The sequence below is a fragment of the Amblyomma americanum genome, chromosome 5 (genome assembly GCF_052857255.1).
Source record: "Amblyomma americanum isolate KBUSLIRL-KWMA chromosome 5, ASM5285725v1, whole genome shotgun sequence".
Classification (NCBI taxonomy): domain Eukaryota; kingdom Metazoa; phylum Arthropoda; class Arachnida; order Ixodida; family Ixodidae; genus Amblyomma; species Amblyomma americanum.
The window spans coordinates 24,096,353-24,115,079 of record NC_135501.1 but is presented as its reverse complement, the minus strand read 5'-3'; the positions used below and the strand labels follow the sequence as shown (position 1 = coordinate 24,115,079).

Below are 18,727 nucleotides of genomic sequence, written 5' to 3'. Positions count from 1 at the left end.
TGCGTTACAAAAAGGGGAGTCTCAACGGTAACGCCGATGGCTTAAGTCGAAGCCCCTAACGTAGGAATCCGCCTCAAAGTTGTTGGTTACTGATGTTTTCTTCCTGAGGCAGGATTTTTAACATATTGCTTTTGTTTAGTGTTTCAAAGTGATTATGTGCTTTCTAGTGCAATTTTCCAATTTGTGGACGCGTTCTGAGTGCTGCTTGACTACTGTAAGGAACTAGGCAGTAGTATAAAAGGGGAAAGAGCCTGGCAGAGCTTAGTGAGGGTTGTCTCGTGCTTGCTGACTGAGCGGTTGCGTTTCGGCGTAGTTCTAACGCTTGCTGGGAACGAGCACAAAAATGGCAACTCTCCCGAAGTGACTTTACAGTGTCCTATGTGATCCTGAACCCGAGAACGAGGCCTTCTCTGTGCGCTGCGCTCAAGCAACGTCGAGGGACGATCGGTTTCGATTACGAGCATCATCGAGCGACATCCCTCTGGACAGCGGATGCAGTCCCCTGACCATCGGGATCTCCTTCTCCCGGCGGGGCGGTCTGTTACGTCTCGCCTACCTACGACGCGCGGTATAGCCGGCGCGGATGCAACGGACGCCGCGGCTTCGTTCATCGCGGCCGCAACGCCTCCCGCCAAGCGCGTCCAGGCATGTTTCAGTGCCACGTGTCGTCGTGCGTGCGTGTGTGTGTGTGTGCATGTTTTGCCCACGCTTGTCAAAGCGCGGCAGCCGGGGAGAGGAGCTCCTCAACTGGGAGGCGAGGAGGTCTGACCGGCGCCGGCCTGGCGGACGCGCCCGTCACGCCTGAACATGTTCAAGCGTCGCCGTATCGGATGACTCTTCCCAAGCCGTTCCCTCTTGCCCTCGACTCCGTGGGTATAAAGCGAGCTGCCCCGGACGCCAACGAGAGACTTCGATTCCTTCCTTCGAGTAACGTGGTCGCCCTGACCGGCTGCTCTTTTGCGATGCCAGAATAAACAAGTTGTTCTGTTGCCAGTCGACTCATCCTTTGCCGGGACCTTCGAATGTTTCCAGCTTTGCCCCAGGCCGCCAGGCCAACGCTACCCTTGGGGCTTGCAACCCAAATGCAACAGGACTCATCACAGTCGGCTGTGCTCACCGCACATGAGCCCTGCGACGTCTGCTGACAGCATGCAGCCTCGATTATATCGGCGTCACTCAAGGGCTCCAATGTCTCCACACTGCTATCCACGTAGCACGCGGCACCAACAAAAAGCATCATGGTGGGGCCCAAACCGCCATACTGTACTGTGTACACGTGATCGCGACCCAGCTACCACGGCACAATGAAAACCTGGAACGGCTAGCGCCGAAGCATCAGCGGTGCGGGCGAGTGCTCTGGCAGCGAAAACCTGCTTCGGCATGGCTCCGCCAGCCTCGTGCGCTCAGCCTTTTTCTTTTCAATTGTTTTACATCTCTGGTAAACTTGCAGCGCGTTGTACTCGCTATGGGTCAACTTCTATCTAAGAGGAGCTGTGTCAGCCAGGGGCTCCAAGTTCGAATTAACCATAGCGGATTCTGACTTGTTCAAATTATCGGGAGTTTTCCCCCTTTGAAATACACAGGGCTGTACCGGGACCCAGGCATCAGTTTGAATTAACAGAGTTCGAATTAACGAGCTTTTACTAGAACAGAAAACTGGGCGAGTTGGAGATGAGCTTTTACTGTATTCTGCTTTTAGAGAGTTTCTGTAACACTGTAGAAGTTGTGATCAGTGTACTTAGCAGGCCCTAAAAATAAAAAGTAACATAAAAGTAATTGCATTACTTTTTCGGGGCAGTACTTTGCAATGTAATTTACCGTATTTGCAAGGTCAACCTATTTTTTCAAATTTGAAAATTCGCAGTTGGGGGGTTGACTTACAATTGAATCCAAAGCATGGCACCATAAATAAGTTGAGACAAACGAAATATCAAGGATGTTACAATGTGGGTGCAATTTTATGTTTGCTCTAAGGCTCTACCCAGTAGCATTCAGCTATTCTACGGGCTTGTTCGGAAGGATTTTTCTCTTTACTTTAAACTGCACACTCGGCACTGATGAGAGTGCAGATAGTTGATGGAAGAACCACTGCTCGAATCAAGGTGGCATCACCACTAGGAATGACAGTGCTTCTGGGGAGGGTCGGTAGCTAACAGAAGAGCCGATGCTGCACACAATTTCTCTTCTCTGACTCATTTCTCGGACGCATTTGGCTTGACTGCCAGCCACGTGTATTGCCAGTTTTAATGTCTTGCTTCGTCAATCATCATTTGTGCTCTGGCTCCGGTAAGCGTTCAGTGCTTGTTAATGGCTGCATTCAAGATTGCTCTCATTCTTTAAGCCGAAGAAATGAATAACTCTGAGCTGGGCCAGAAGCTAAACGTTTCGGAATGGGTGATGCAGATGTGCTGGCTGCAGCGAGGCAAAATTTTCAGCTTTTCCACACAATGTCATGATGCAGTCGCCATGGAGCGACGAATTTCCCTGGACGACAATGCTAGAATGATGTGCTGTGGGACCGCACCAGCGATGGCGACGGCAGCACACTAGTGAGAACAGTGGTGCAAGTGGGGACGAGCAGTCCAGTGACTAATACATTTTAGTTTTGGAATGAGCCCATGGGCACACCACCCCTTTTTTTCCCCCTGACATGTGATATGGGGGGGGGGGGGGGGGGGGGGGGGAGGGAGGCATTGACTTACAAGCATGTAAATATGATATAATTACATTTTAGAGGTTTGTGAGCAAGTAATTAGTGACGTAACTAGTGGAGAAGGAAGGGGGGGAGGCAGTGAAAAAATAAACTTGACGAATGCTGTTTTCAAGTGCGATAATGTGAGCTTGTTTTATACCCTCACTCTTGAGACCACTTTTTGTACAGTGCAACAAATGCTCCACCTGGAATTATCCTTTTCCTGAAAGGCCGTTGAGTTCATTGTTCTCATGGAGTACATATGGAGTGTATATTTGGTCACACCTAGTACGCTCACACATCTTTTCTGGAGGCGCTGCTGATAAGATGAACAAATTTTCATGGACCCTTCAAGTCTAAGTGCAGATAGTATTCATTTTGAATAGAAATGATGAGAGCACATGAAAAGGGCATAAATGCTGCTAAGTTTTTGAAATAGGGGAAGGGGAAATGAGAGACAAACGAAGCCTGTCTCATCTTTTATGCCACCCTTCATTGCACCTGTTAAGAAAAAGTGGGGCAGGAGAACTGGCCAGCTGGCACAGGTTCACTGCAAAAGCATACGCAAGCAGCAAAAGAGCTGACACGGCCGCTGCTGCACCAGGGTTAGTCGCTTAAGGGGGATGAACGACAAACTGAAGCCTGCCTGTATCCATAGCCTGCAGCAATATACAGCATTTCCACATACATAACGAAACAAATACAACACAAGAGGGGAGTTTGAGGCCTCACAAATTTTCTTTTTTAAATATTACGCTTATAACGTGATCTCAGCCTATTCAAGCAACTTTTAAGCCAAGGCTGGGGAAAAAAATGGAGACAGCACGCCAAAATATCGAGGTAACAAATACGCCAATATTATGAGAGGCAACACTTTGGAAATGCACATGCCGCCATTACACACAACAAAGCCTCCAACGCGATTTCGCACGCATTCTCCCAAGCAGCAACGGCTGCCGTCACCACCGTGCCACCGCTGCTTCGTGCAGTCCTGCGCTATTGTGCCATTCTTTCCTTTCCCTACTCCACTCAACTCTTTCAGAACTTTCTCTTTCTCAACAGCACACACCGCTTTCTTTCCACATTCACAGCCGCCCTCCACTTGGCCTGTGCACTCTGTGCGTCCCCGAAGTCTTATGGCGAATTCCACTGATCAATTTGGAGTGGGGAGCTGAATTCGCACCAGACCTTCGTATGTGTCCCTATCACTTCGTCTGAATAGTTGCACGCTGTAGCACTGATGTAGCCGATGATTTTTCGATAGTTTGCAAGGCAATTCAAGAAATATTTTGATAAATACCTCTAAGGAAAGATACATTACGTCATCATCACTGGCCTTGTCTCTGGGCTTTTTTAACCACTTTCCGAATTAATCAGGGCAACAAGCATCACTCTCTTTAGACGACACCATCAGAATTTAAACAAATGCCTAGGGTTAACTGCCAGTGTTTCAAATCTTAAATGAAGCTAAAAACAGGCGAACGCAGCAGGCTACTCCGAAAGTGACAGCCCCGCATGCTTGGAGTTCCAGCCAAACTCGTTGCTTGTCAGTGGAACAAGCGAGAGCGCTCTGCCACGGAGCAAGATGAACCAAAATGACCAGAGGAAGTGGCGAACCCAATGCAAATCAACCCCTGGAATCAGCATTTGTAGCTGCAGAGCAAGCAAAGCTGGCTTCTCCTGGCAGCTTGAAAGACTGGCGGTGAAGCTCGCTGTAGTTCTCTTGAGGAGCAGCAAGAAAAAAAATTAAGATATATTAGTACCTTGGTTCCAAGTATAATGCGAGATGCGTCCTCAAACCGATGAACTGAGGAAAAATTCTCATTATATCCGTGTAAATATGGTAACGGCCTAGATGCTACTTTTACTAAAAACTGAGCTTTTCTAAGCTAGAAAAGGCAAAAAAATTTAACACAGGTGATGCCACCACCGGCAAATTTCGCACGTAAACTGTTTTCTTTGGTCTCGCACCCCAGAGGTTAGGCTACACAGCCATTCACTTCAGGATGGTGATCACAGAGGTCTTTTCGCAGTAGATGCCACGAGTTTGGATCGAGTGGCAGGAAAAAACTTTAAATGCAACTCTCCCAACAATAAATGCATTGAATGCTACCAAACAAAAATCAACGTACCCAGAAAGAGCCACAGAATCATCTTTTAGTAAGAATAAAAACTGTACAGTTGGCCTGTGTCCCTCTCGGGTGGAACAAGGGATGACTGCCCGAGAGAGTCCTCACCCCAACCAGCTAGTAGTAAGGCGCATACCTGAGTGCTTCTTCAAGCTTGCTGGTAGGCTCAGCCCGGCGATCGATGCCAGCACGGAGGACGCGCGATGCTCTGCGGCTGTCCCTGGCCGCCTCCAGCTGATAAGCCCAGGTAAGAAAGAACTGGGCGCACTGCACCCCGACCCCAGACTCAAACATGGCCTTGAGGACAGCCAGGGGCTCGGCGGAGAGGGAAACCTATTTCAAGGCAGGAAAAACATGGCATGATGCAGTCAAGTCGCAGCAGGTGATGCGCTGCGCTGTACTAGTGTGAAGTCATATCCACTACAGTGCATGCTAAAAATGCCTGAACATGCACGAGAGAAGTGAGCGGCACATATTGTAACCAGTGAAAGTGGGAAGTGTGACGCGATTGCTTTATTGGGTTAATGCCCATAATATACAGAATTGGTCATTCTCTACTTGACATTCATAGACCACAGCGAATCCTCGTACCACCCCCAGTGCAGTGGGGCAGTGGAAACAATGCCCCGCTCCACTAGCAGGCGGCTGTTTCTACGACAGCCACCGGTAGGGATTGTGTGACCCATTTTCTCTTCCCGGGCAACCTCTCACGACCCTGCCACATGCCTCCCATTGGCTACAGCTGGCGTGACAAACTTAGCAGAGCTCCCCCTCCTCCAGGGCTGCACCTGGCACAATGCTCCTCCGAACTTACGCGAGCTAGCTCGGGTTAGTTCGGAGCACAAGACAAGATTCTTGATCGAGGTTGGTATATCTGCAAGTGCTTTAGCACTAAAACTGGAGGGGACATTTAAGCTCTGCCCGAACAGTATGACTACATAGCATTAATGCATCCCTTCAGCAGCCCAGGGTCATCTTTGCATATCAATTCCCAGACGTGGACACTGTTCTTTCTTTCACCATAACATAACGCTTAGGCTACTCTTAAGAGTACAATGTGATAGCATTAAAACCCCTGCCACGCAAGTACTCCTCCTCCGTTGCATAGGTTCTGCCTAGGTGCCCATATATGCGGAATTGGTCATTCTCCACTGCACAGTCATAGAGTGCGGCAAGTCCTCGTAGCACTCCTGGTGCAACAGTTAAGCAATGCACCACTGCCCTGCGATGGCAGGTGCTGCGACTGGTGGGGCTAGTGCAGACCAGGTTGCTCTTCCCGAGCAACCTCTCACAACCAATAAATAATTTAACTGCCACAGCGGGCAATTTGCACATAATACAAGATGTGACGACGTCGCAAGGTCATGTGACCTAGATGGAAAATGGGCCAGCTGCTTATTTGGGGATTTTTTGTTCACGCTGACAATGCCAGCCTTGAATGAGACCGTTAATGCTATCATTTAAAAACGCAGAGGATGGGGGAGACACCCACGTAGCGCAGCCAGATGCCCACGTAGCGTTCATCGTTGAAAAGGTCTTCGCTTGTGGTGAACTGTGTGATGGCTTGCTCCAGAAGCTGCTTCAGGTTCACACCATGGCCACCCGCCGGGAAGTGCTGCTCCACCCAGACAACGTACCTGCCACATATGACACCTGTCAGCAGGCTACAACACTCAAACCATCTGACAGAATACAAAAGAGGGAGCAGAGCGGCACCACAACTTGGAAGCTTAAGGGGAGGCACTGGGATCAAATCGTGGGGGAAAAAAAAAACAATTTTAGAAAGCAACATATTTGGTACCTACAAGGTCTTTTTAATAATATCCCAAAAACTTTTCCCTGAGAACAGCCCAGAAGTGACTTCAGTTTCGGTTTCAACTTCTTCAGCCCACCTGGTGACAGGATGAGAACCGATGAGTATGCATGAATAATTCCTGGACATGCATGCAGCAAGAGAGGCTGCGCTGATGGCACTGGGAAACGAAGCGCTCCGTTTTCACCCACGGTTCCAATACCTACACAGATGCAGTTTACTTTCCTAAATACCATTGCCATGGCAACGACAGGATTCCACAGTTCACGTTCTCCCAGCAGCTATGGAAGCAATTAATGCCGACATCTGGACTTGCTCGAGAATGGCATATATAACAAGTTTCATACCCCAGGCGCTATGGAACAGCATCGCAAGTGTGTTCTTAAAGACACATAGCCCGCTTACCCTGTTTGTACTGGTTTCACCACTCTATAAGCCCTGGCTATGGATTTCGTGATTAGTTACACATGCTCACAATCGATAGCAGCCTAGCAGCAAAGAGTTCTGGCACATGTGCACCCATGGTCCTTAGGCCGCCAAGTTTGCTAACTGTGCAGTTCTTTAGAGCCCTCATAAGTGGTATCAAATTCACCTAGAAAACGACTCCAGTGGGGCAGCCCAGCCAGTGCAGCGTGTGGGAAAAAGACATTTCCAGTAATATCTGCAACTGTTTCCCTTAAAAATGCATCCAGCCATTCTTAATTCTTCCAGGCATTTTCCACCCACAACACATTCAAGGCACTGCATGAGATGTGGAATCAACCCGTGGCACATGGCATAGCTTGTGATGGCAACCAGGGTTAAAGCACCGTCCATCCGCCAGCACATGTTGCAATGCAGTATCACATCTTCTAGGTCGGGGACGCACTAGCTGTGTGGCCACACACACACATTCTTAAGACAGGCGATTGGCATCATCCACTTGGATAAAGAATGGAACCTACGCTCGATTTACAACAAACAGCCCACACCTGCTAACCTGCCAATCCTGAACAATCAGACTGATCCGTTCACCAAGCAAGCTCTCACTTGCAGTTCCACTACATTACCACTTAACCTGCAACAGACAGTCAAAAAAAAAAGTATGTTACCTGTGATACACGTCCAACAGGTCGACCCCGGAGGTAGTACGAAGCAGTTCCTCAAACTCCCTGCAGGGCACAAAATGCACATGCATGCGCCTTGCTTTGGATACAAACAGTTTCACATGCCCATGGTGGTTTGAGGCAAAAAAATAAAAAAGGGAACTTCACTTTTCCTTGTGCACCAAAATCTCGCAGGCAAATGATCGCTACTTTTCTCGCCTGATCATCATCTCAACTTTGCCCACTGCCGGACAAAGGCCTTTCCCATATCTTGCCAATTGTTTTGTGCCAGCCACCCACTACTATGCTTGCCTTCTCTTGGAATCCAGTCCATTACCCTTAAGGACCATCAGTTATCTCGCCTGCCCAAGCCCATTTCTTCCTCTTGATTTCAACAGGTTTAACCTGCTCTTGTTCCCTCACCCAATCTGCCCACTTCGGGTCTCTTAAGGTTACACCTATCATTTTTCTTTCCATGGCTCGCTGCGTTGTCTTGAACTTGAGCTGAACGCTTCTCGTTAGCCTCCACGTTTCTGCCCCGTAGGTGAGTACCGGTAAGATACAGCTGTTGTACACTTTTCTCTTGAGGGATACTGGTAAACTGCCATTCACAATCTGAGAGAACCTGCCATATGCGCACCACCCCATTCTTATCCTTCTAGTTGTTTCCCTCTCATGATCTGGATCAGGTACCACTACCTGCCCCAAGTTGACCTTTACCACTTCCAGCACCTCGCTACCAATTGTGTACTGTTGTTCTCTTGTGATACTGTTGGACATTACTTTGGTTTTCTGCATGTTATGGCTGTTTAAATGTAGTTGTATATCATCACAAAAAGTACCCCCACTGTATGATATGTATCGCAACAATATTTGGTAGAATGCAGCAGCCAGATAGTTTTTCTGAAAACTAAGGTTGGAACAGGTCCTTACCCTCCAAATGAAACTCACTGCAATTTTTTTACCTAAAATAAAAATTAATGCAGTAAGGGACAGATATGGGAGATGCCTTTGTCCTGAAGTCAGGCTGATGAAGTGGGTGTAACAGAGACGAGGGTCGTAGCTCTGCTTAAGAAGTCATGCTTTCTTTCACCACAAGCCAGCTACGGGCGATGCGTCCCTTCGGGTGCACGCCCTGTTTATTTATTTATTTATTTATTTATTGATACTGCAGGCCAATAAACTGGCCCTAGCAGGAGGGGCAATACAGTAAAAAGTGTGACAATGCAAAACAACAATAAACACTAACGAAAAATAATGCTGGGTGTAGCAGTGTTACTCAATGAATACGCTCTGGCACCAGCACAATAACGAACAAAACATGAAGAGTGGCACATGTGAAATAACAAACAGGCGGGCAATTTTTACTCAGAACAACAGAACTGTTTCTGGGGGAAAAAAAGAAAAAAGGGCATCACAAAGTGAAGGAGTTAGGAAAACATAACAGATTGTGAACACTGGTTTTGTTTCAGTTAGTTTATGGAAGAAAGATGTTTTTCCAGCTCTTCTGCAAAGTTTTGTGACTGCAATACATCGACAGGTATAGAATTCCATTCATGTATAGTACGCGGAAAGAAACTATTCATATGGGATTTTGTTTTAGAAAATATTGGCGTAAGTGAAAGGTTATGTCTGTGTCTTGTCTGGCGTGAACTTAGAGGTTTTACGCAATGAGGCTGCTGAAGTGCGCTTTTTCCATTTATAATGTTATGTAAAAATTGGAGACGACTTATCTTCCGCCTGTTTTCCAGCGTACTGATTTTATTTGCAAGCATTATTAAAGACGGAGAATCCTCTCTTTTATATTTACTAAAGATGAATCTGATAGCCTTCCTTTGAACACGCTCTAAATTCATTATATTCTTTTTAGTATGAGGATCCCATACCATTTCCCGCCGCGTGTAAAAAAAAAAAAAATCGTTACGAATTACGGCCGCGCTTCAGAAAAGCAATGTGTATGGAAATCACTACAGGCGCCAAACTCGAGGACAGACCACGGGCTACTTTGCTGCGCTTGCCTACTGATACGCTTTGGGAGATTGTCTGCATCGCGTGTCTCCCATGGTGGTGTGCGCCAACGGCATTTCCCGCGAAAACATGGCGCGTGGCGAATGCCGCCAGCGTTAGCAGCCGGCGCTCACCGACGCTTCCGCCTGAGGTCGTCCTGGCACTGGGGGGCGAGCGCAGCGTGCAGCGAAGACATGGCACGGCCCTGCCTCAACGGCTGTATGTTCTCCTTGGACTGTTCCCAGTCGTCGCCTTCCATGCCGCCGGCGGCTTCGTCTTGGCACACTCAGATCACGCGTCCTGCCGAGGCACCACCGGCAACCACAGGAAGGGGAAAAGCCCGCCCAATCGAAAGCAATAGAACGTGAAATTCTCCGCGACGGCCACCAGCATGCCACGAGCTCAAAACACCGACTGCAGTCGCAACCACTGCAATGCCGCAGCAGGCAGATGCAAACAGTTTGAAATTCGTTTGACAACTGCCACCAGAGTTTGCAGACTCCTCCGAAAACTATGGCTGTCTGCAGCGCCCTGTTTGAATATTTTAATTTTATTTTTCGCAGACCATCAACAACGTTAGGTTTGTATTGAACTTTTATAGTACTAACTGCTGCCTTTCAGTACTTTTATCAACCAAATTCAATACCGGACACCGGCTGCACACGTGGTTTGTTCTCGAACGCATCTGGTAGCCCTGGTGGCGGCGCCAACAGGAATTCGCGCCAAAACGCAAAAGCCAGCAAACGCGTCGAGTGACTTTTCTCTTGGGCCAGCTCTGTGTTGTGCTGTGCGCCAACTGTTCTCTGAGATCCAGTATCTCTGCTTTTGCCTCTTTTGACACCTCGCGCTCGAAAGATCAGTAGTACCTTCGAGGATGTGGGTCCAAGTGCGAACCATGGACGGCTCCAAATCGGTCCGCATCAATGGCCTCTCCAAGATCACCAAGGTGGAAGATCTGCGGATTCGCGTTCGTGATGAGTTCGACGTGGAGACAGCGTTGCAGAGACTCTTCTACCGCGGCAAACAGGTGCGTAGCCAGGAGCTGCCTAGCATGCGCTGCTGTGCGGCCTGCCGTTCATGCGTAGTGCTCCGCCGCGAATGTGCGGTGACTTACAGTGCGGTAACAAGGACGCCAGCGATTTGAAAATTGGCCTAACAGTGGACCCAAGCGCTGACATTTCTGTGGTAATGTAGCTCGTTGTGTCGTTAAAGCCCTTCTTTTTGCCGCTTAAGATTCTTGTAAATTAGTCGCTTGAAAGACGCAGCCATTTCTTGTTTAGGCCCGTATTTTGGAGCAGCGCGAAAAGAACCGAGGGCCGTAGTATGCATGTCAAATCGAAGTGCGGAGCATAAAGCGAGTATAGGAATGTGCCGCATTCTCGTGAAGGCCACAACAAGACGAGTTGTATTCAGACTCCGGAAGTTGCTCGAGCAGCCGGTGGTAGTGCTGATTGTTGTCTTGTTCATCCTCGTTTCAGCTAGAAGATGGCTACACGTTGTTTGATTATGATGTTGGACTGAACGATATTATTCAGCTGCTGGTCAGGGTTGCTCCGGTGCAATCTACAGCAACAGCTTCTGCGAGCTGTTCTACTTCTTCTGAGAAGCCAGAGGTAAGTCGTTTGTGAGTCACGGAATACCGGTGCAGTATAAGATAAGGCTATAGCCAGGGTTCACATTTATTCCCCACATAGGCATTAACTGATGAAACTATACTATGTTGGGTTATTTCAGTTAGTCAAGCTACAATATTTACCTTTGTTTACTCAGAAAGTATCACTTTTTTTATTCACATAAATTACATAAAAAGAAAGTAAGAGAGAGAATTGACTGTGAACGTATTGTCCGTTTTTCTTTCACTCAGCGCCCGTCCCTGTGCTTCCATGTTTGACTTCTGTCCTGTTCTTAGCGCTGTTCCTACACCAGTAGTGTCCTGCATTCCTTTCTTCTGCCATATCAATTGCCTTCAAATTTCGATAAGTCGATACCACTACTTAACTGGATAAATTTTGTGATAAAACTTGGATAGTAGAATATTTAGCAGTTCATACCCAGTCTGCTTGATTGATAAACCAGGCGTTTGCCTCTGTTGTGTTAGACCACGTAAAGCTAAATTGCAGGTATAGAACCTTGAATTATTTACTTCTGAATGTTGTTTTATTTTTATTTTTTTTATTATTTTATTTCATAATACTGCAGGCCACTGCTTGGCCCAAGCAGGAGTGAACATATAATGATACATAACCAAAAGAATAAAGTTATTCAATATTAGCAGCACACAGAGACCAAAAGAATAAAACCAAAAGAATAAATTTATACAATGTTAGCAGCGCACGGATACCAAAAGAATAAACCAAACAATAAACTTATACAATATCAGCAGCACATGTATACAAAACATACATATAATCAATATTAGCAGGTAAATAGACGATTTAACGCATCAGAAAAATTTTGCGAGGAAAAAACAGATTCCGGTAGCGAATTCCAATCTTGCACTGTTCTAGGGAAAAAACTGTATTTAAAACTGCTAGTTTTGGCGAAAAGGGGAGTAAGTGAATGTTCAAGAACGTTCCGAGTCCTTCTCACTAGAGGACGCTTAATGCACTCCGGTAGCTTCAATTTATTTTTACCTGTTAAACTATTAAACAAGAATACCAATCTATTAATCTTTCGGCGAACTTCTAGCGTAGGAATTTTATTTGACATCATTAACTGCGATGGAGAGTCTTCCCTTTTGTATTTTCCGTATATAAACCTAACCGCTTTCCTATTTACTTTTTCAAGGACGACCATTATGTCCTTTTTCCTGTACGGGTCCCAAACGACTGAGGCATATTCGAGTAAAGACCGCACACAAGTTTCGTAAGCCAATTTTTTCATGTGTGCTGGGGCAGTTTTTAGCTTTCTACGTAGAACCCATAGCTTTCTCAATGCGGCTGTAGAAATATTAGTAATGTGTGACGACCATTTTAACTTACTGTCAAGTGTTATACCTAAATATTTATATTGCTCAACTTCCAAAATCCTATTACCGCGAATAAGGTAGGGCAGCAAATTTGGAGACTTTTTTCTAGTTATACGTAAGACGACAGTTTTTTCAATATTAAGTTCCATATCCCATTTAAGACACCATTTTTCAATGGCAAAAACTGCTTTTTGTACAGAGCTGTGGTCATATTTGGACGAAATTTGTTTAAACACAACACAGTCGTCTGCGAATAACTTAACAGAAACATCTTCAGGTATGACCGCAACTAAATCATTAACATATATTAAAAACAACAATGGCCCAAGCACACTTCCTTGGGGGACTCCTGATTGAACATTAACAACACTTGAAGCGGTCTTATTAATTTCTACATATTGCCGTCTGTCTGTAAGGTATGCTTGAACCCACCGATTGATAAAAAAAGGCACACCCATACATTCCATCTTATAGAGAAGTTTACCATGTGGCACCTTATCAAAGGCCTTGCTAAAATCAAAGAAAACCACATCCGTTTGCCCAAACATATCAAGCACCCGCGCAAAGTCGTGCACAGCCAGAACAGTCTGAGTAACTGTAGATAAACCCTGCCTAACCGTGTTGACAATCAGACAGAAGATTATGATCGCTCAGGAACTTTCGCAGGTAGCCGGCTACAATGTGCTCCAACATCTTACAGCAACTGCATGTTATGGAAACAGGCCGATAATTTGAAACTGACAGTCGATCACCTTTTTTATACACAGGAACCACACGTGCTATTTTCCAATCTGAAGGAAGTTTTCCGCATGCTAATGATAGTTTAAAAATGTCTGCTATGCAACCTGATATTTGTTCTGCGTATCGCCTCAAAAATGCATTCGGAAGACCATCGGGTCCAGCGGATTTTTTAGTGTCCAGTTTCAAGAGCATCGCCAGGACACCCTCACGAGTCACTTCAATGCCCTCCTGTGGTGCAGCCGCTGCTTTTATTTCATATTCATCTAATTCTGAAAACACCTCGTAGAAATACTGGTTAAAATTCTCAGCTATTTCGGCAGCGTCCGTGATAGTCTTGTCTCTAACTTTTATTTTGGTAAGTGCATCTTTGGGTCTTCTCAAGTGCCGCCAAAATTTCTGCGGATCAGACTTTAGAAACTCTGCTAAAGTGTGCGAAAAATATTTAGTCCTGGCGCTGCTCACTTTTGATAACAGGTCATGTTTGATGTCTTTAAACAGCGGCGTTGACGTCCCATGCTTTTTACGATATCTCTTAAGTCTACGCTTAATGTGTATAATTTCACGAGTAATCCATGGATGTTTCCGCTTTTTAAATGTTTTTCTGTCTGGAACGTAATCTTTAATACAATGCCTAAGCACATTAGCAAACCGTTGCCAAGAGCTTTCCACATCACATGTAATCACAAGATTTTCTTCAATATAGTCAATAATCGCCACATCGTCAGCTCGACTAAATTCCTTAACTGTAGCAATATCGAGCGCGTGTGTTTTTGATTTTTAAACTTTCCAGGAAAAAAAAATTAACTTACGGTCAGATATACCGGGTTCAATTGTAACCGTTCCTTCTTTAAATCTTTCGCTAATGAACAGCAGGTCAAGAATTGATGTTTCGCGAGTACATTCAGTAATTATTTGATCAAGACCAAGAGCAAGCATAACATCAAGGATAATATCGCTCGTTTGCGATAATCCAAAAGACAGATTGTTCCAATTTAGTAAAGGCAAATTAAAGTCACCCGTTACAATCACATTCTTGTTTCGTAACAACAACAATCGATCATACAATTTACTCAAGAAGCTTTCATCAGCATCTGGGGCACGATAAACCGCACACAAATGAAACACTGTTTCCTTCACTTTGATTTTTTAAAAAAAGGCTTTCATGCTCAGCAATCTGGCTTTCGACGTCAACATCGACACAGGATTTAACAACAACAGCAACACCACCCCCTCTAGATCCTCGGTCCCGCCGATATAACTGATAACCTGGTGGGACGATGTCATCGTCACTGATTTGCTCATGTAGCCAGGTTTCAGTTATAGACCAAATGAATAGACCAAATTGAATAGACCAAATGACTTTGGTCAAACATGATGGTTTATGCGGGTAAAAATATGACCGAAAGTTACTAAACTGATTTAGCAATTATGAGAAGCAAGACCAGATCTATGAGAAAAGTTCTGCAAGCGTGCAAACTAACAGATAGACGAGGCACTGGGAGGCTCCAGTGCTTGGGCTGAATTTAAGGCTGTACAATGGTAGTACTCGTCCCATTCATGTCACCACTTCTATCTTAATTTATACAGCCTCGCGGTTTAATATAGCGCTGCTCCAATGCAGAAGTTTCTTAGGTTGATATTCTTGCTAGGAATTTTCATCTAGCAGGTGTGCACATGTGCTGCATATTTCTACCAGTGTACCAAGATCAGTGTGAATAACTGTGGTCATTAGCCAGAGACCGTTGTCAGGGATTCTAGTAATGCATGGAAAGTGTGGACCGTCTTGCAGAAAGCTTCTTTCAGTGAGAAAAAGGAAGCAGAGGGTGCTTGTGAGTTACTATGTCTGGATTGTTGGTGTGTTTCTTGAATACTGCTCTTTAACTTGGGTTTGCTTGAAAACCCATTTTTAACTAGCGTTTCATGGTGACTATTTCGGTGAAGTAACACTGAACACACCTTCACCGCAGTTTAGAAAAAAAAACAAGGAAAATGGCTTTCCTTTCAATGCCTTTCTAGGAGCAGAGCAGTCCTGCTGAATCTGCTGTGGACAGCCAGTATTACAAGGTCAGTGACTGCCTTTGTTTCTTGAAGCAGAAATCAAGTGGGTTCATGAGCTACCGATGCAACGCTGAAGGGGGAATTTTTTTCCCGCCTTACCACTCTTATTAGCAGTTGCTTGCATTATACAGTATGTGATGTGTGATACTGAATGATTTCTGTCCCTGAGATGTTGCGGGAAAGACGGGAAGAGCAAACGTTATTTGCTTTCATGAAGCGCCGTGGTAAATACTTCTGCACTAGCCACTGTGCTGGCTCGGTGGTTATGGGGCTCAGCTGCTGACACAAAAGACATGGGTTCAATCCTGGCCGTGGAGACTGCATTTCAATAGAGACGGAATGCTAGAGGCCGATGTACTGTGATATGTCAGTGCACGTTAAAGAACACCAGGCTGTAGAAATTTTACTGGGTCCTCCACTACGCCATCCCTCATAGCCTGAGTCGCTTTGGGATGTTAAACCCCCATAAAACCAAACATCTGCAATAATTTGCACAGGCTTGTGCTTAGACTTAGGAAAGGCACCAGGGTCATTCATGAGAAAACTCTGACACGACACACACGTCCAAGATATTAAGGTGTCTCTCTTATTCTGATCCCCCTTCATGCCTTGTGTGAAATGCTTCTCGTACTGCTTGTCCACCACAGGGCTGGGTTAATTGGAGAGATCTAGGGAAGGCCTTTGCCATGCAGTGGATACAGTCAGGCTCCTGCCAATGATGATAACTCCTTATCCCTCTGTGCATCTGTTCTCCTCGTGCCTTGCTCGTGCAGGGAACCATTGTTCAATATTTTTACCCTTGTCTTGTTACTTATGGAAAGTTTGCCCTGTAAACCTCACCTACTTCCTAGCACTTCTTTCTCAGCTACTCATGCTTGTGGGAGAGCAGCTTGGGAGGGTGCAGCCACAGAGCAGAGGAGAGGGAAAGTCCCCCTCCTCCTGTCATCACAGTTCCTTTTTTTCATCGGGACTTCCAGGAGAATGCTGCATATGGTTGTGAAATCATGGTGCTATCCGCTGCTTGGAGACTTATTGTGTTGAGTTGGTTTCCATGTTTTCTCTTGGGGGGGGGGGGGGGGGGTGGGGGGGGGGGGGGGGGCACATTTTGCAATTTTGCATAAGGACTGCCAGTATAGAATGCAGGTACGGCTCTGTCATCTAATTCTCAAAACTTTAGAGCCCAAAATCTAACGGCAAAACACTGTGAGTTTTTAAAATTATTTTTTCTTGTACATACTGCAAGCCATTGCTTTAGCCCAAGCAGAAAGGGCTTCGCGATTAAATGAGAAAAACGTATGAAACAGGACACCAAAACACGACACAATTTTAGGAGCTATAAAACAAATCTTTCAGCTCCTTCACAACATGCTTTGATTAAAACACATTTAAGGAAGAGATTCTGTTCCCCAACAATCTTAGGGAAAAACCTATACTTGAGCCTTTTTATTTGGTAAAAAATTGGGGCTTATGAATACTCATTTACATGTCGAGTTCTCTAGTGCTTACTGGTTTCTCACAGTTTGGCAGATTTGTCTGTAAGGGGCATTGAAGGCAAGTCCTTCCAACCTTTGTTCTCAGTGAATATCAGTTCACATTTATTGCTGAGAAATTGCATATTAAAAATTTTTCTGCCCCTCATGGAGCCTAACTGGAGGGAAGGGGGCTAGGTTGTTCTCCTGCAGTGGATGTAATTTGGCTGATTGAGATGATGAAAAGACACAGAAATGTTTGCAATCAACATCGAGCCCTTCAGTTCAGTGTTTGTCACAGTTCTGGTGAGCTTTGGCAGGGAAAAAGGCACGTGTTCAGTGGGAGAATGTCAAGCAAGTCATCATTGTCTAACACCAGTACGCATCCCCCAACACACTTTACCGTCATACAGACCACGGTGCATTCACTTCGTGCTCCTCTAACAGTTTTTTTAGATTCATAGTTGGCAAAAATTTGAGATCATTGCACTTTGCTGCATTGTAGAAATGTGAAAGCATTTGCATTTGAACAGCAGCAACTTTTTTTGCAATTCATCGTTATCATGTGACCCTTAGGTGACATCAACTCTTTTTTTGCAAGTTATCATTGTCTAACACCAGTACCACGGCCGCTCAATGGCAACGCACTTGGTGCGGCCCGTCGCGTCGGCCAAGAGAGGCGTGACGCGCCTAGTTCCCATCGCCACCGCAGCAGCGCCACTGCTCCGGGACAGTTGCGGGCGGAGAGCTGTGCTCTCCGCCTGCAGCGGCCGTGCGGTCAGCACTTGATTTGTTGCGAAAAAAGGGCTGTGTAGCGGTATTTCACAAAATATGAATGGTAATGCCAACTGGCGATTTGCTACTGATAGCAGTACGTCAGCATCGCTGCGCTTGTCAGCGACAGTTTGCCTCGGAAGGCACCTATGTTGGGTGCGCTTCTTCGAGCATTCGCCTGTTCAGTAACTCGCGTTCGACACACAGGAAGCCGGTTATTCGCTATACTAACTTGTTGCATATATTAGCTGGTTAGCATAAAAATGCTTGTTTTAAGTAGTCCGAACTCTGATCAGTCTGGTTCACAATTAGAGCCGATGATTGACGCTGTTTTACATTTCTGGACACGCAGAATTCTACAGCATTACAGTTCAGCCGGTTCACGGGTATACGCGGGAAATATTTTGCAAATGGGCACTACTAGCCTACATCAATGGTCGAAAAGAAAACACGACAACCAGAAGTCAGTAAGTTGAGTCCAGTTATTTTAATTTCAAAGTTCATGTACACAGAATCTGAAAGCTTTACAAGCGCAGAACTTTCCTCGAGAGAGGTTTATGTGTAAGCAAAGTTTTTTCCACTGTCGAATTCAGGTTGCTAGCCCAGTTCGTCAACAATGGTCTTATCAGCTTGCTCAAAAATACTTTGCAGAGGTCCTCAGCGTGGTTGTGATCCTCTTTTTCACAAGTCAATGCCGGACATTGTGTGAAATGAGGAAGTATTGCGGACGTCAAGGTGTTGCATAGCCTGCTGGTTCGTCTCACGTCCGAGCACTTCATGACCTTGGTGACAAAGGTGCATACAAGCTTACACAGGCCAACTGCTTCCATTGTTGGGTACCTTAGCCGTCCATCGTCAACGTTGCGTATCAATCCATAAATTGCTCCAGCTGGCCTTGCTGCTTGAAGAAGGAGTTTGCAGGAATCACAAGCCACCTGAAAACGAGCATAACAATGAAAAACGGTACTAAAAGAGTTCAGGGCTATTTCAG

General features: G+C 45.8%; 2 protein-coding genes across 5 annotated transcripts in view; one reads left to right on the top strand and one right to left on the bottom strand.

Annotated features, from left to right (window-relative positions):
• LOC144132332 (uncharacterized) overlaps positions 1–10,210 on the bottom strand; it is a 222,134-nt gene extending 211,924 nt beyond the window's left edge. For 2 of the 4 annotated variants that reach the window (XM_077664657.1, XM_077664655.1), the window contains exons 1-4: positions 9,861–10,209; positions 7,726–7,785; positions 6,314–6,458; positions 4,958–5,154 (exon numbers count right to left, since the gene is read on the bottom strand). In XM_077664657.1, the coding sequence (XP_077520783.1) occupies positions 4,958–5,154; positions 6,314–6,458; positions 7,726–7,785; positions 9,861–9,985 (527 nt within the window). In that variant the 5' untranslated portion in view covers positions 9,986–10,209. Of the gene's footprint in view, positions 1–4,957; positions 5,155–6,313; positions 6,459–7,725; positions 7,786–9,860 lie in introns of all 4 variants that reach the window. The other 2 variants (XM_077664658.1, XM_077664656.1) reach the window with 2 other exon arrangements.
• Positions 10,211–10,441: 231 nt separating this feature from the next.
• Positions 10,442–18,727, top strand: part of LOC144132333 (E3 ubiquitin-protein ligase UHRF1-like) — an 85,520-nt gene continuing 77,234 nt past the window's right edge. The window contains exons 1-3 of the mRNA XM_077664660.1: positions 10,442–10,753; positions 11,205–11,339; positions 15,452–15,499. Of these exons, the coding sequence (XP_077520786.1) occupies positions 10,601–10,753; positions 11,205–11,339; positions 15,452–15,499 (336 nt within the window). The 5' untranslated portion in view covers positions 10,442–10,600. The remainder of the gene's footprint in view (positions 10,754–11,204; positions 11,340–15,451; positions 15,500–18,727) is intronic.